The sequence below is a fragment of the Bicyclus anynana genome, chromosome 3 (assembly GCF_947172395.1).
Source record: "Bicyclus anynana chromosome 3, ilBicAnyn1.1, whole genome shotgun sequence".
NCBI lineage: Eukaryota > Metazoa > Arthropoda > Insecta > Lepidoptera > Nymphalidae > Bicyclus > Bicyclus anynana.
The window spans coordinates 4,977,788-4,995,363 of record NC_069085.1 but is presented as its reverse complement, the minus strand read 5'-3'; the positions used below and the strand labels follow the sequence as shown (position 1 = coordinate 4,995,363).

The 17,576-nt window shown below is 37.4% G+C and overlaps 1 protein-coding gene across 1 annotated transcript; it reads left to right on the top strand.

Annotated features, from left to right (window-relative positions):
* Positions 1–17,527, top strand: LOC112048303 (uncharacterized). Its single transcript, XM_024085790.2, has 9 exons — positions 1–172; positions 752–889; positions 1,276–1,459; positions 5,740–6,000; positions 7,578–7,762; positions 8,568–8,649; positions 9,224–9,386; positions 10,743–10,910; positions 13,061–17,527. The coding sequence occupies exons 1-9, from the start codon at positions 146–148 to the stop codon at positions 13,086–13,088; spliced, it is 1,236 nt and encodes a 411-aa protein (XP_023941558.2). The 5' UTR covers positions 1–145; the 3' UTR covers positions 13,089–17,527.
* The last annotated feature ends 49 nt before the right edge of the window (positions 17,528–17,576 follow it).

The window sequence follows — 17,576 nt, the reverse complement described above, 5'->3', positions numbered from 1 at the left end:
ACCACGCATGCGTCAGTGCGTACCCTCTGACAGAACCTGAAGTTAACCTTCCGTAAACTTACACTGGATTTTGGCTATGTTTGCAAGAGATAATTAAACAAGTTTGAAGAAGTTTTATTGATAAGAGAACCATTAAAAGATATGAATGAAGACCACGTCGATCACACTCGAGGTAAGTCACTCGTATTCTCCTCAACCAGCTGTCTCTATGGCAAAAATCGATAGTTTAATATTATAAGCTTAACCTTTGAGAGTGTCTTGCTCGTGCTATTGAATATGGATTGACAGACAGCTTCTGAAGAAATGTTAGTGGTGTGTGAGTAGACTTAAGTGAATATTTTCAATCTATAAGAAATTAATATTTAAAAAGCCATTTAAAAGCACATAGGACAGGTCATCGCTGATCAAGAAGCAATTTGTATATAATTTCCTGTCCCAAAAATATATTGAAGATAAAACGATATACCGATAAAGTTTTATTGCAGAGATAATTGGATTTGCTAAATTGTGTTTATTTAAATATTATAAACGCGAAAGTATGGATGTTTGTTACTCTTTAACGCCGCAACTTCTGAACTGATTTGGTTAAAATTTAAAATGAAGTTAGATAATACCCTGGTTTAACAGATAAGCTACTTTTTATCCCGAAAAAATCCATGGTTTTTGCAAGATTATCGAAAAACCTAATTCCACGCGGGTGTCCGCTAGTATAATTACAATTACATTAGTATAATTGCAATTACATTTTTAGGTTTTGGTCCTACTGTTCCTCACATTGATCCCGTGGCCAGGACCATCGGTTTTCAAGATCACCTGTTCTCGTGACAATTCCAAAATCGTGAGAAAAGTCATACAAAACAAGTGGTTACCGGTACTAGAGAGATTTCAGGTAGGTATCTAGACTTCACAAACGTTATGACGATGTTTCAATACAAATGAAGCGTAAAGATTTCTCACAAAAGAAACAAAATAATGCTCGTATAAAATAAATATATGACAGTGTAATTTCTCATTGTGTCTTTTGTAATTTTCTTCTGAAGTTAAACTCTGTAGGCAGTTTATTGCTTTTTCCGGAAAGCAGATTAAGTGAGATTATACTTAAAGCCCCGTATAATTGATACGGCAGATATGGCGGTACTACGCCCCTGATGTGCCGCCACGAAGAATTTTAAAAGTGTAGATTTCATTTAAGTGCAACACGACGTGTCGCATGTTCAGAGCAGACTAAAATTTTGGCACGTATTATAATCAACTACTTTTGTGTAAAATGCGCAGGTAAAATTGCCCTTGGAATGTCCATTCCACCCAGCGCGCGACATATTCGCGCCTCAGCACGCGGCCAAGCTGCAGCATCGCTCTTCACAATGGACTTGTGCCTTCTGCGGGAAGTCCTTCTACGAGGAGCGACATCTAGACACGCACTTCGACCAGCGACACAAGAACCAGATTAACAAGGCAGGTTATAGACTATAGTACCTATATAATATTTAATGGATCAAGCCGATGGTAAGGGGAAATAATCTCCTGTTATAAGGAGCAAGCATCATTTCGCAGGGCATACAAGTGTTTCGTCTTACAAACTGCTACTGCGACCCAGTGCCGTCAACTTGAGTCTTGAGGCGTAGGTTCATGTTAATTGTTAAGTCTCATGTTTCTGTAATTCAAGCACTAGACTTCCGAGTTCTTATTAAACACGAGCCATATTACTGCGCAGTAGGTAGGTATATACCTAGGTATGTTACTACATATTACCAATTATTATTTATAGCGGACGCCCGCGACTTCGTCCGCGTAAATTTCGATGTCAACTTTACTACTACCCCTACCCTACCACTACCCCAACCCTACCCTACCCGACCCCTACATCTACCCTACCCCTACCCCCACCCTACCCCTACCCTACCCCTACCTTACCTACACCCTACCCCCATCCTACCCCTACCCTTCCCGTACCCTATTCCTTTCCTACCCTTATCCCACCCGTACCCCTATCTCACGCCTATCCTACCCCTACCCTACCACTTCCCTATCCTACCCGTACCTCTACCCTACCACTACCCTACCTCTACCCCTACCCTACCACTACCCTAAACCCGGCCCTAAACCTACCCTACCCCTACACTACCCCTACGCTTCCCTACCCGTACCCTACCCTACCCTGTAACTTCTCTATCTTACTCCTACCCTTAGCAAAATCGGTCCAGTCCTTCGAGAGTGGTGGTATGACCAAGAGAAATAGAGACTTCTATACTAATAATATAAAGAGGTAAAGTTCGTGTGGTTGTAGGAAGTAATCTCTGGATCTACTGGACCGATTTGGAAAATTGTTTTACCAATAGAAAGCTACGTTATTTGCGAGTGTCATAAGCTATGTTTGATCCCCATATTCACACTGGAACGGGAACTACGTAATTGAAAGCGCGGGGCGTCATGTAGCGGAATTTCTGCGTCTTTTAGAAATTTTGTATTATCTCCGAAACTATTTAACTAATTAACATACTATAAAGGACAAATCTTATCTCCATAATATCCTTGTGATTATTTTATTATTTATTTTAATAAGGATTAAAGTTTAGTTGCATAAATAATGACGTAAACCTAAGTATATAAAATTAATAATTTTTAAAACACAAAAGGTACTATATCTGCTAATATATAGAAGATAGATATATAGTGTCGCGGACTTTTTTGTAGAACTTTTAAAGATACATAAAGTCTCCATACATTAATTTCAATTTTACACAATAATTAAGGCAGCGCATGCGAATAAGTCTATTTAAGAGGATTTTCAGTCCGACCTGTATGACAAAAACTGTGATAACTCGGCTAATATATATGATACCAATATAAAATATAGCCTATAGCACTCCCCGATAATGTACCATTCTACTGGTGAAAGAATTTTTAAAATCAGACCAGTAGTTCCGAAGATTACCCCATTTAAAAAATGTGACAAACTTACAAACTTACAAACTTTACCTCTTTATAATATTAGTATAGAAGTATAGACTAGTATAGATTACCTATATAATATCTGATGCCACAGGCGTAGTAGCTTGACTTGGAGGATTCCTGTATTAAAATTAGTTGGCCCAAAAGATGAGCGGCAAATCCCGAAAATCTCTTTAGCAGTTTTTTTATATTTTTTTAAAGAGAAGCTCCAGATTAAGAGGGATTATGGATTAAATTTTACCAATTTTTGCTTTAACATTTAAGGGATTCCTTTAGTCCGGGGGGCCACCGACTCCCGTCTATTGCGCAATTCAGCGCGTTCCAATTTCAGAGCGGACTAGAAGTTTCGAGCATATTATAATCTCAATACTTACATCACTTCATTCATTGGTTCATTGGGTCATTTTAGGCCCTTGTGCATAACAATCTACTATATTATTCTACTATATTAATTTAACGACCGTCCGTTTTCCACAACTGGAAAATATTTGTGTGTATGGATGTTTTCCAATGTCTGGCTGTGTTGATACATTCTCATTCATCATCATTATCAACGCATATTCGTGAGCTCGAGTCTCCTCTCAAAATGAGAGGGGTTAGGCCAATAGTCCACCAATGCGGATTGGCAGACTTCACACACGCAGAGTTTCCTCCACCGTTTGAGACACGTGATATTTTATTTCTTAAAATGCATACAACTGGAAAGTTGCCTCCTCTGCCTCCGGAATCGGACTATCACGGTTGATTCATTATACATATAAGTATTTATTATGTGAGGCATGGATAATTATATAAAACGTATATGATGATTACCCATAACGTTACGATTAGTCGTACATTGGGGGTAGATAGTGTGTATTGTCCGTTTAAACTTATTAATTTTGATTTAATACCACACTAGCGGACGCCCGCGACTTCGTCCGCGTAAATTTCGATGTCAACTTTACTACTACCCCTACCCTACCCTACCCTACCCCAACCCCTACATCTACCCTACCCCTACCTTACCCTACCTTACCCCTACCCCCACCCTACCATGCCCCAAACCTACTCCTACCCTACCCCTACCATACCTACACCCTACCCCCATCCTACACCTACCCTCCCCGTACCCTATCCCTTTCCTACCCCTATCCCACCCATACCCCTATCTCACGCCTATCCTACCCCTACCCTACCACTTCCCTATTCTACCCGTACCTCTACCCTACCACTACCCTACCTCTACCCCCACCCTACCACTACCCTAAACCCGGCCCTAAACCTACCCTACCCTAGCCTGTAACTACCCCTACGCTTCCCTACCCGTACCCTACCCTGTAACTTCTCTATCTTACTCCTACCCTTAGCAAAATCGGTCCAGTCCTTCGAGAGTGGTGGTATGACCAAGAGAAATAGAGACTTCTATGCTAATAATATAAAGAGGTAAAGTTCGTGTGGTTGTAGGAGGTAATCTCTGGATCTACTGGACCGATTTGGAAAATTGTTTTACCAATAGAAAGCTACGTTATTTGCGAGTGTCATAGGCTATGTTTGATCCCCATATTCATACGGGAACGGGAACTACGTAAATGAAAGTGCCGGGCGTCATATAGCGGAATTTCTGCGTCTTTTAGAAATTTTGTATTATCTCCGAAACTATTTAAGTAATTAACATACTGTAAAGGGCAAATCTTATCTCCATAATATCCTTGTGATTATTAAATAATTTATTTTAATAAGGATTAAGGTTTAGTTGTATAAATAATAACGTAAACCTAAGTATATAAAATTAATAATTTTTAAAACACAAAAGGTACTATATCTGCTAATATATAGAAGATAGATATATGGTGTCGCAGACTTTTTTGTAGAACTTTTAAAGATACATAAAGCCTCCATACATTAATTTCAATTTTACACAATAGTTAACGCAGCGCATGCTAATAAGTCTGTTTAAGAGGATTTTCAGTCCGACCTGTATGACAAAAACTGTGATAACTCGGCTAATATATATGACACCAAATTAAAATATAGCCTATAGCACTCCCCGATAATGTAGCATTCTACTGGTGAAAGAATTTTTAAAATCGGACCAGTAGTTCCGAAGATTACCCCATTTAAAAAATGTGACAAACTTACAAACTTACAAACTTTACCTCTTTATAATATTAGTATAGATGAAGCCACTGGAATGTCTCTCAAAAAGTTCAAAGTGTTTATTAAACGCAAGCTTTTAGGAAAGTCTTGTTATAGTGTTATTGATTATATAAATTATAAAAAAGCTTGGTGTTAAACTGTATTATACGACTGTGTGCTTAGTTTTAAATAAGTTTGTAAAATGGTGGTAAACAAAAAAAATAAACCTTGGCCGAGTTTGTTGTGGGCTCTTCTCGGACCATGGCGCATTTGGTACCCTCGTAACTTTAATTTTAAGTTTTCGACTATTATTACCACCATTAGATTATATTAAATTATGACATAAACCTGACCTTTCAAAAATACTTGTAAAGTGAGCCTAATTGAAATAAATGAATTTTGAAATTTTGAAATTTGAATTTTATTCTAACACATAAAATTTTACCGTATCATTTCACCGCGGCTAGTTGCCTCGACTGGTGACAGAAGGGCTGGCTCATTTTTTGCGCAAAGGATCAGCCTGGCAGTCCAGCGAGGAAATGCAGCCAGTAATCTTGCCACCATTCCACGTGGGCATGATTTGTATAGTTATTATGATAAGTTAGCTTAAGTTCCTTATTGTATTCTTTCTCAATAAAAAACTTTTATTCTAACAAACAATACAGGCAGAAGACGCAGTATGTCTCGCGGACTACTGCGACATAATGCGCTGCCAAGTGTTGGTGGCGCACGGCTTGCTCCACGGAGGCAGCGGGCCGAGCACGGACATCGAGCTGTGGCAAGACGTGGAGGCGGCGAAGAAGGCCCTCGCGCCCGCCTCCAGCCGGAGCGTCGCGAAGGTTCCCGGCAAGAGGAGGCACAGACCTAGAGCTCAGTCCCCAGTGCCGGTTGCGGATTGTCCCAAGACTGATTCCGAAAATGACGATCCAGGTAGGTATGAATAGTAAATTAAGGAATGTCTAAGGGTAGGCAGGGCCGGCTCGTCCATACGGCGAACGGAGCAGTCGCTTCAGGCGCCAAATCCTAGAGAGCGCCTAAATGATATTCCTAGTCAACCGTAGACGGTACTGCGCCTGATTTTCAATTGATCACCCCAAAGTATGGTCGAGATCTTTGCTTCGCATTCTTACTTTATACTCATAATTTGGTATAGGTATCTACATATTATTAGGGGCAAACAGGAGAGGCGCCATAATTGGATCTCGCTCCATTTTAAAATTTACTTCGGGCCGGCGCTGACAGTAGGTTATTGTAATATAAAATGTATTAAGATTTTTTTTTAATTTTCTTTAATGCGTAACAAGAAATGTAAAAGACATTATTTACAACCGTTGTTGTGGTTCTAATCACGAAAACCCCTCATCAGTATCTGCCTACTTTAAAGGCCCACTACAAGGCGGGGTTATGGAACTTACCCACTACGCTGCTTCGATGCGGGTTGACGGGCTTTTTTTTTTTAATCTCGAATTTTTTAAGGACTTTTCTTTTACAAAAAATATGTCAGCCCTATCGTATCCTAATCAGTATAACTTAAAAGAATTATATATTAAACTACTTAATTTAAAATCTACTTTTTTAAACAAAGATCATACACCATTCTGGCTTCCCCAGACATTGGAAAAGCTATGATGGTATTAAACAAACCTACATCTTTCCTATTTAAGTTTAAATCACTGATTAAGTTTTCTCTTTCCTGACCATTTTTAACACATTCCATCAATAAATGTTGTACATCGTCAATTACTCCACACATTTCGCAATTTGGCGATTCCGATTTCATCATTAAAAATGAAAATTTATTTGATGGAATGTATCCAGATCGTAATCGATTTGCTATTTTAATTAAAAATCTTTTTATTTTTCCTGAACCAAGGAACTCTAGAAGGCTGACTCTGGATTGTACGATACCAAATACCCTTTTCCTTGGATCGTTGATCAAAGTATTCTTTCCACAAATCGTGATTTTGACTTTTATATTTTACTGTAACCTCTGAATAACTCGGCATAATAAAAATTTCATTTCCTTCTAAACATGCACTTTTTGCTAGCAGGTCAGCCTTCTCATTTCCTTTTAAACCTATATGCGATGGAATCCACTGCAATCTCCAAGTCTATACTAGATTCACACAAAATATTATAATTGACGGGCTTAGGGTGTTGATATTAAATCAGCAACGACCATTATCAGATGTTAATAATAGTAACCAGGTCCGACGGCTTAATGTGCTCTCCGAGGCACGGGAGTGTATCTCCACCAAATTCTCAACTCCATGTTATTTTTACGGAAAAAACTCCCTAGAAGGCGAAAAACTCAGTATTTCTTATGGCTCGACCTAAGATTCGAACCCCTCGTGATCCGAAACCACATGGGTTAATAGGCATTAGACCAAAGGGGCAGTCCAGTGCATTTAAATAAGTTGTTGTTGATGATTATGATTATGATAATGATGATGATGATGATGACGATGACGATGACGGTGATGATGATAATTTTTCATTCAAAACAGTGAAATATACGGAAGCAGAAGACAACAAGAGAGACGAAGGCGAGAGCGACGTGAACCAAACAGCAGAACTGTGCGACGCGGACACGGTGGAGTCCTCTCTGCCGCCGGACAGTCGGCAGAAGAGGCTAGCCGACCTGCAGGCTGAACGCGCTGCATGCGACCCTGCGCACTTACAAGGACTCAAGGTGAAGGCTGTTGTGTGATTTAAATATTAAATAAATTATAATTTTATTAATTATAATCTCATCTGATGGTAAGTGATGATGCAATCAGGCAGCATGGATGCAGGCTAACTTGTTAGGAGGATGAAAATCCACAGCCCTCTCGGTTTCTATACGACATCGTGCCGGAAGGCTAAATCGCTTGCACGTTTTTGTCGGTAGGGTGGTAATTAGCCACGGCCAAAGCCTCCCACCAACCAGACCTGGACCAATTAAGAAAATCTGTCAGTGATTTTTAACTGTTTTCCCAAGTGCTTATAGTACTTACACCACGATAGGTACTGACACACAAAACAGCTACTTTTGATCCCGAAAAATACATAGCTCCCGCGGGATATATGAATAACTAGATTTCACGCGGACGAAGCTGCACCCGCAGTTCGGTACCTAGTGTTTTATAAATTAGAACTACTACGAGTACCTAAGTATGAGGTATTAAAAATCGAGTGATCGGAATCAAGCGTTTTTAATTTTGAATTTTTGATTAATCTAATTTTGATAGCAAATTTTCTTTTGGGAGAATAGTTAGTTTTTTTATAACGTGCCTTTTAAGTTTTATATTAATAACTAGCTAACGCCGCGTGGTTTCACCCGCGTGATTCACGTTATGCGGGGATAATTTATAGCATATCCTCGGTAAATATGCTATCCAACACTGAAAGAATTTTTCAAATCGGACCTGTAGTTTCTGAGATTATCGCGTTCAAACAAACAAACAAACTCTTCAGGTTTATAATATTAGTATAGATAATTAATTTAATTTTTCAAGGTTCGCTGTGAAAGAGTAGTGCACTCCTGCATCGCCACGTTGCTGCTGCACCTGACGCAGCATCAGTTCACGGAACTAGAAGGTTTATTATTATTATAATTACTTAGTTTACTTACTCTTGCATTACCAAACACCTTAATTAATTTAATTTAATAATTATGTTAGATAAGTCCAAATCGCAAGTTTCATGAATTTCCAAAACACCATTCTTTGTAAAACTCCAAAATTAATAATAGTTAAAAAATTCAAGGATTCTTTGTGAAGGTGGTAACAATATGCCCATCCACGGTGGCGCTACATTTGTCATTCATTCATTGATAGAAGTTATAGTCAATCTGAAGTCAAAAAAAGTCCGTTTTACTGTGATGTGATTGATAAGGTGAGGTAACATACAGACCTTACTACATACATTTATAGGTAATTGTCTTTGACAAGAGTTGGTTGCTACGTAACTAAACATGTCATGATAATGATAACACTCCTTCCGTTTAGGTATATACACCAACGGGCTTGGGCACGTCAGTCATATTACCACACCCATAGCTAAATGTACTTCCTAAGTAGCACCTCTCTCGCTTCCGTCTGTCAACCGCGGAAGAGGTTTCAGTTTTTAAGTCAAGATTGCTTGAGATAGTTCTTGATAATTTGTATTATAGACGAGATGCAGCGCGCAGTGTGCTGGTATCTGAGCTGTGACCGCTACTGGGAGCACACGCCGCCAGCAGCGCGCGCCTTCCCCTGGCCCCTACTGCTGGCGCTCGCTACGGGCCTCGCCCTCGCTCTCTGTATGTGCTACTACATCATCTGGATTGTGTTCGAGTGAGTATATTTTCCCTTCAGAGAGATTATTATAGTCTTTAATGCATTTAGATTCAACTGCGGACCCCTGCAACTTCGTCCGCGTGTAATCGATTGACTAAAATCAATCTTAAAAGATAGACTTAAAACAATTCCGACTTTTAACTGTTTGCGCAGCGCACGCAACGGAAGCTATCAAGTAGAACAATATTTCCGGATTTGACCCATTTCTCTATGATGAGTTATTTAGTTTACCTATTGCCTCTCTCAATAAATGGACTAGCCAAAAAAATTCAACTTCAACCCGATCCAGTAGTTTCTGTGATGAGCGCGTTCAAGCAAACAAACAAAGTATTTAGCTTTATTTTTTAAACTAGCTGATGCCGCGTGGTTTCACCCGCGTGGATCCCGTTCCTGTAGGAATATGGGATAATATCGACCTTTTACATTCTTTTCCTTTTACAATTTTTATTATTATGTTTGATCTGCAATCAGTCGACAGAATAAAAGCGGATTAACGGCAGGATTATTTTTTTAAGAAATTAAACATTACGTGTCTCAAACGGTGAAGGAAAAACATAGTGAGGAAACCTGCATACCAGAGAATTTTCTGCGTGTGTGAAGTCTGTCAATCTGCATTGGGTCAGCGTGGTGGACTATTGGCCTTACCCCTCTCATTCTGAAAAGACTCGTGCTCAACAGTGAGCCGAATATGGTTTGCTAATGATACAAATGGCAGGATAAAATGGCGTTGGCATACGGACCACTTCAAGTCTGCATAGAGTCGAGCACGTCTGCCCGTTTACTCTTTTGACTATATGTATAAGTAGTCAATAGCCTTGAATGCCTCCAAGATTTGATTAACATTCCAAACCCAATTTTCAATGCATTTTAAGTCATTGTCAGCCTATTGCCCCACTGGGGTAGATCCCCTTTAACATTTTAAGTACAAGAAACATTTCAAGTTAAAGATTTACCTCATCATTTTTGATGCGCGTTTAAGTGTGAAACTAAAGGAAAACTAAAGGAGTCTTAGAAAAGCAGAAAAATGTTTTTAAAACATTGTCTGTTTTGTTTAAGCAACGATTTTTTGATAAAGAGCTATCGATGTCACCCCTACTACCTACTAATATTTCTTTAATCCTACTACCTACTAATATTATAGACGCGAAAGTTTGTATGGACATTTGTTACTTTTTAACGCCGCAATTACCGAACCGATTTAACTGAAATTTGGAATGGAAATAGATTGTACTCTAGATTAACACATAGGCTACTTTTCATCCCAGCAAAATACATGATTCCCGATGGATTTGTGAAAAACTGAATCCGCTAGTACAGACTAACAGTTCTCTGTCAACCTATCGCTGTCTACAGTTCAGAAGAAGGCAGCGTTGCTGGCAGTGGGTCAGTGTCCATGACGTCACACTCGTCGCCCGCGCGGGGCGAGCGACTCGCCGCCGACGACGCGCTCGACGACGAGCACGACGACCACTACATCTACGTGACCTACCCTCCGGATCTCAAGCGCCGACTGCTCGAGAGGTATGCACCCAACCGCCTCACGCTCATCCTACTCACACCTTTCATAAGACAAACACGGGTCGACTAATAGATACCATAGACATCTTTATTAATCAGGGCCGGCCCGTCTATACGGCTAACGGAGCAGTCGCTCCAGGTGCTAAATCCTAGAGAGCGCCGAAATGATAATCCTACTCAACCGTAGACGATACTGCGCCTGAAATTCAATTGGTCACCCCATAGTATGGTCGAGATCTTCGCGTTCCATCCTTACTTAGGTCCTAGCTGAAAATCAGCGCTGTATGTTCTTTGTTTATGGGGAGCATATAGCAATATGCTGAGCTAGGACCTTTTCTAGGTTATGCCACATATCGCAGGGTATTCTTAAATAATTGTGATGTGTGGCATAATGTAGTAATAAATATATTTTCTTTCTTTCTTTACTTTACACTCATAATTTGGTATAGGTATTTACATATTATTAGGAACAAACAGGAGAGGCGCCATAATTAGATCTCGCTCCATTTTAAAATTTACTTCGGGCGGGCGCTGTCATTAATGATGTCTATGGTTTTAGTTACAAGACAAAAGAAAAGAAGTTTTATTTTTAACTATTGAGCTTGAACTATTGGTCGCTGATTCTAGATTGTTGAGTGTGGAAAACCCACCCAGTAGTTATATATGAGATGGACTTTTATAGGGTATAATTCTGAAATATAAGACGCAAAAAGTCAAAATAATTTTTAAAGATTACGTTTTTTTGAGTACGAGTGGGTATCATGACACGCCAATTCCATTGTCTTTTTTAATAAAATTTGTTCGACTAAAGCTGAATTTACTTAGACTTCTTTGTTTTATGGTTTATACGTAGTAGGTACAAATACCATTGCTGTAAAAAACTTTAATAATTTAACATTGTCTTCTTGATTAAACACTTCCTTAATATAATTATTACTTTCTACAAGTTCTATATATAGTTTTGCTGTTTCTATTTATAATATATTTAGCTTTTTTTATTATTTATTTAGCATATTTAGCCTTTAACAAAAATATTTTGAAAGTTATCTTTTTCTTGTCTATTTCTGTTATTATTTTCCTATTTATCAAGATACAGATAGAGTTAGGTTTGGGAATTGGTATTAGTAGTTTGTTTTTCTATAATCTAATATCAAATTAAAAAAACCTGCTTATGTACACGAATGAGTTTGTGCACTACCGTTCTTCCGTTTTACCTAGGTACATTCCAGAATTTAAGCGTAAATATTCTCTTTTTTTTCAATTTTTTTTTTTATTGCGGTTTTCAAAAAATTGTGAATATCTAGTTACTAAACCAGCCAATATTTTTTGCTGTGTAAAATTATTCGAGGTTCAGATCGATTTAGATTGATCTTTTAAACTTCAAATGTTTTAAGTTACTAAAGGCTAACAAGTACAAGAGTGTAAAAATATGTTTACCGAATAGGTAGATAAAGCCCATTTTTGCAAATAGTATACGTTAAACCGCCGTAAAACATTATAACAATTAACAACGTAGAATGTTTGCGCTCAAAATTGGTAGGTACGTGTGCATAGGCGTATATAGCGGGTGGGCCGGGTGGGCCGGGCCCACCCTAGAATAGTCCAGTGCCCACACTAGGATACTGGCCTACCGATTTGAAATTCTATGATAAATGTCGAAATACTAATAATTTTACAGATTTTCTGTAAAATTCAAATAATAACAATTTAAAGAATAACAATAATTTGAAAAATATATTAAGACCTTTTCTGATACCTACCATAGATACAAAAAAAAAACAAATAAGTCGAGCCGTTTCAAGGTCTGCATCTACAAATATTGCTAACGAAATTTTTATATTGAACGTCGACTCTATTCAGTGATATGTAGGCCCACCCCAGGAAATAATCCTAGATACGCCAATGTACGTGTGCCATTTTCTTTAGCAAGTATAATGTCGCAGTCAGACACTGCCCGAATAGCGTGGGAAGTGACGAGGAAAGTAAGCAGGAAAATCTTTCTTATCGTCCCGAATATTCCTGGAATATTTCCACGAATATTCGCGCGAGTATTTCCTCGAATAGAGCAGTGTGTGGCGAAGCAGTTATAACTACCCAATTTATTGTATGTATTGATTATTTCCTGTTTATTAACATTTTTGTCGTTGTTTTAGCTGCTACAATAGAACAACCCGACTTTGAAACAAACGTTCTCCCCATCGTGCATGACTACTAGATTTATGTTGACTTAGACATAACCGAAACATTCTGATGTAGCCAAAGTATTGTCAGTGATAATATTCTATACCTTATATCAGTCGAATTGTTTAAGGAAAAATGAGATTCTCTAAAGTTCTTTAAGTTTTGAACTGCATTTTTGGCACTTTGTGTTAAAAATGTAGGTGAATAGTCCAAATGTTCAGTCATGAGTATTAATTTGGTAAACAAAACAGTAGGTAATAGGATAACAGGTATTTTTCAGTCCAAAATTCTTTTGATATAAGGTACATAGTGTAAACCAAGTTAACAGCACCTACTATTTTTAGAATACCCTAAACCTAATAGATAGAGATAAGGAACTAGTCAAAAAAATCTCTTTTTAATTAAAACTTTTTAGCTCCTACTTTTAAATAAAATAGATGTAGGTAGTATGCTTGAAACGTTGGTGCCTATTTTTATATTTACTTGTAAGTGTAACGTTTTTAACTTAAAATAAGCGGTCCCAATATTTTTTTGTAAAAAAAGATTGCCTCAGTACAATTGTAATGAAAATAACTAACGATTTAAAAAGATTTTAAAACGTAGACTCTAGTTCCCAGCATTTTAATACGTAAGAACCAATACGTGTAGATTAAGAGAAAACATATAGATCGATTGTATGAATTATACTCATAAGTTCACTTGAATGCACTCTAACGATTGGATATAGTTTAAGGAGCTTTGTTACCTTATTTGAAATTATATATAAGACAAAACGAATGACTCAGTCTTCTTATGCTCGGTACACGGGGAACGAGGGAATGACGACGAATGAACGAAGGAAACGAGTAGGAGCGGCTTTAGGGTGGGTTGGGCGACCGCCCAGGGGCGCCAGGTATGCGGTAGATATCTATCGCATAGTATTACCCGCGGGATTTACAAAAAACTTACGCTGATGAAGTCCCGGGCGTTTGCAAGTAATAAATAAATCCATTTTTGTTCGTATGGGTTTTATGGGAGAGGGCATAGAGGAATTAGGAGATGCATCGCACTCAAATTCACGAACAAAATTTGTCGTTTTTGAGGGGGACGAGGTAAACTCAAACATCGAAAATATTTAATTTCTATAGAAACAGTTTTTATAAACGCGTTAGATCATAGATTATTGATCTTTGCCAGAGGGGTAACGGTTAGCGAGGCAGGTCCTGTTATTTAAATGGTCTAAGGGAGAGGGGCACCGTAAAAATCTCGCCTAGAGGCGCTGGTAGTGCTAAAGCCGGCATTGGAAATGAGGGATCGAGTGTGGTATATACATTCAATTATAAAGAGCTTTCACTAGTACATAGTAATAGATCAAGGGACGCGCGTGTACTGCGCAGAAGAAGACTCAGTTATGCGAATTGAGTAGATCTGACTGCAAATGACAATGAATTTTTAGGACGCATTTATTGATAACTGCGTTAACAACTCGCGTGCTTTGGTACCTGTCAGTAGGCAATTAGGCGTATACACCAGTTATTACATTTTAATACCCCTGTGTTAAATTAGATGGATGGAATGAAGAGAGTAAAAATTTAAAACATTGTTGTAATATTTTGTGTGATAATGATTAAATTAAAAATTCGTCAAGCAGCTTGTTTTATTATAATGGATTAAATTGAAGCTAAAAAGTGTGTCAGATCCGACGCGCGAATGGAGTTTACTCTTTCAGATCGACTGGTTAGGGTGTATGTTGCCTCGCAGCCTATGTACGTCTCAACACCTACGCCTGAAAAGTGAAAGGGGCGCAGAATAGGTTGCGCACAAAAAACGTAACGCTGTCATTCGTTCATCGAATTTTACTGCCCATATTTTTTAATACCGGGGGCTTTACATGAAAATCGACACTTAAGGAGTAAACTCCAAAAATATATAATAAAGAAATATTCACCATTTCATTATGGTCCTTCAAGCCGGATAAAAATCAAATGTTTGTTCAACCTAGATTGTAAACAGTGTACTAAGATATTAAAATTTCCAACCTACTATCATCTTTAAAACCTACAGCAGGTATATGTAACAGCCTTAAGTAACATATACCTACTGTAGGGTTATAAAAAATCTAGAACTTAGGTACAGCTAGATATACAGTTTTTTGTTTGTACTAATAGGTACATTGTTGCTAAAATTTTTGGTGCCTAGTTACAACTTGGATTTTAATTAAAAGGTACTAATAAAAATGTAAAACGTAAGATTTGTATCATTTGTAGGTAATTGGTTTTGATATCAATTAGATCGTACTTCAGGACTCAGGGCCAATAAATTTTGTTTCCTAAAAGTAGGTTTAACCATGAAATTGTTGCACAAATTTTACAATCTTGACGTTAGTAGTTAAGAATGAGTACCTTTTGAAAATAATATAAAATTAAGCTATTACATAAGTACTTACACGGGACGAATTATAATCACTGTATTACTTCAATGAATTATAAGGTCGATGTAAAAAAAATATTAAACTATTCATTGCAGTTGCAGTGAAAGTAATGTACCTAAGAACAATAATATTTGTAAATTCCCTTTGAAAAGTTTGCCTTCATGATTACAATATGCCAACAGTGTTTTATTTAATTTGAACAATATAGGTATTGTAGGAGAATCCATCGATCGTACATCGTTAGATGGGCCTCAAAGCGTCGCGGAATTGTCATTGGTTTCGCACATTGAGTACGTCATCACTCGTAACACATTTCTCTTTATTCATGTTGTGGCTTGTGTTTTTAAACTTCCAAAATGAACACGAAGGCATAATTAAGGGATTAGGTAAAATAAAAATAACAGTAAATATTTTTTCAAGTCCACGTCCACTCACAACATGCGCTTGTTACGTACTAAGATAAGATGTGCGTGCACGTCTTTGTGTAATGACATAAAAATGTGCGTTCTTTAGTACGGTAAGGCCCATCTAACGATTTATATCGATGGGGGAATCTGAGAAACAGTTAGGATAGCTGTCACGATCTTTTCCTTACAGTTCTCTATATCCGATTTCCCCCCACTTTTTCAACTAGACAAATCTGTAGTTATATCAACCTGCTTATTGAAATAAATGAATTTTGATCATACTCATTCAATTTTCATCTAAGGGGTTGTTCCGGGGCTTTGTGTTTACCCAAAATCTTGAAAATTACAAAAAAAAATGCAATATGCGTCCCGGTTAGACTGCAGTACCTGGTTGCTTTCAACAAAAAGTATACAAAATGAGGGTTTTGTAATTGCTTCAATGAGACTGAAGTAACTCATTTACGGCGGATTTCCATAATCTATGTTTAATCTATCGATGAGTTTCTTAGCAAGTATAGTTACAAAATCTATAGGTACAGTTGTTCACACCAGTCATCATGGTCCAGTTAGCGGACTTATTAGCCTAACCCTTAGACCATTAAGCCTAACTATTAGATTTTCCTTAATTCGAAAGGAGTTCTTGGACTTTTCATTTTAAAATATTAAAAATATATTCAAATACTGTTATTTAAAAATTGTCTAATGCTAAAAAAATGTCCACTCTCTCAATGACATAATTATGAAAGTCACCTTTTCTTTCTGTCCACAATGCAGAGATTAATACGATAAATTGGAAATTATAAACTTTTTTATTTTCTTAGTAAACACTAACTGCTGAGTGCTGAGTTTACTGACGGCTCTTTTCAGTAGAATCTGCCTTCTGAATCGATGGTATTAATGAATTAATTGAGTGTTCATAAGTTCTTCTACTTAAAATAAACAATTTGAATTAAAGTTTTGCCTTGACCGACAAGTATTCAGTTTAAATTATTATTACTTAAACTATGACTAGTTTTCTATATTGTCTCTGATGCTAACATATAAAATTAGTAAAAAATAGTTTGAACAACTAAAAAACACGCTTAGCCTTTCAAATAGCTTGTCCTCCATCTTAGACGTTCACCATATTCAAGTCACGTGACTATTTTGACAGAAAACCCTTTCATTTGATAGCCCGCCATCTTGGGGAGGCCGCCATATTGGATTTGTAATGATGTTTCTAAGCTAGTAATTTTTTGTCATCAGAACTCAGAGCGTGTGCAGAATTTTATTATAATCGAAGGCCGGGAAGTGGGTCAAATTGAGATTCCAAGATTTTCCTACATACATAGTATAAGTGAGGCTATTAAAAGTGTGTTAATAAAAATAAAAAAAAAATACATACAGCCGAACGTAGAACCTCCTTGTTATATTTCACTTTACGCGTCTTTTTACTTACTGATATTTTTTTTAATATACCAGTAAGTACATTTTAATAGGTCACCAGTAAGTTCCAGATTTAATTTAAATAATAATTGAATAGTAAAAGAAATATTAATATTGTTGCCAAGAAACTCATCGGCGAATTAGAGATAGGTTGTGAAAACGGCAATTAGTTGTAAACTTAGCTAATAAATAACTCACGAAATATGATATTCAGATGCACTGTTAATTTTGTTTTAAATTAAAAAA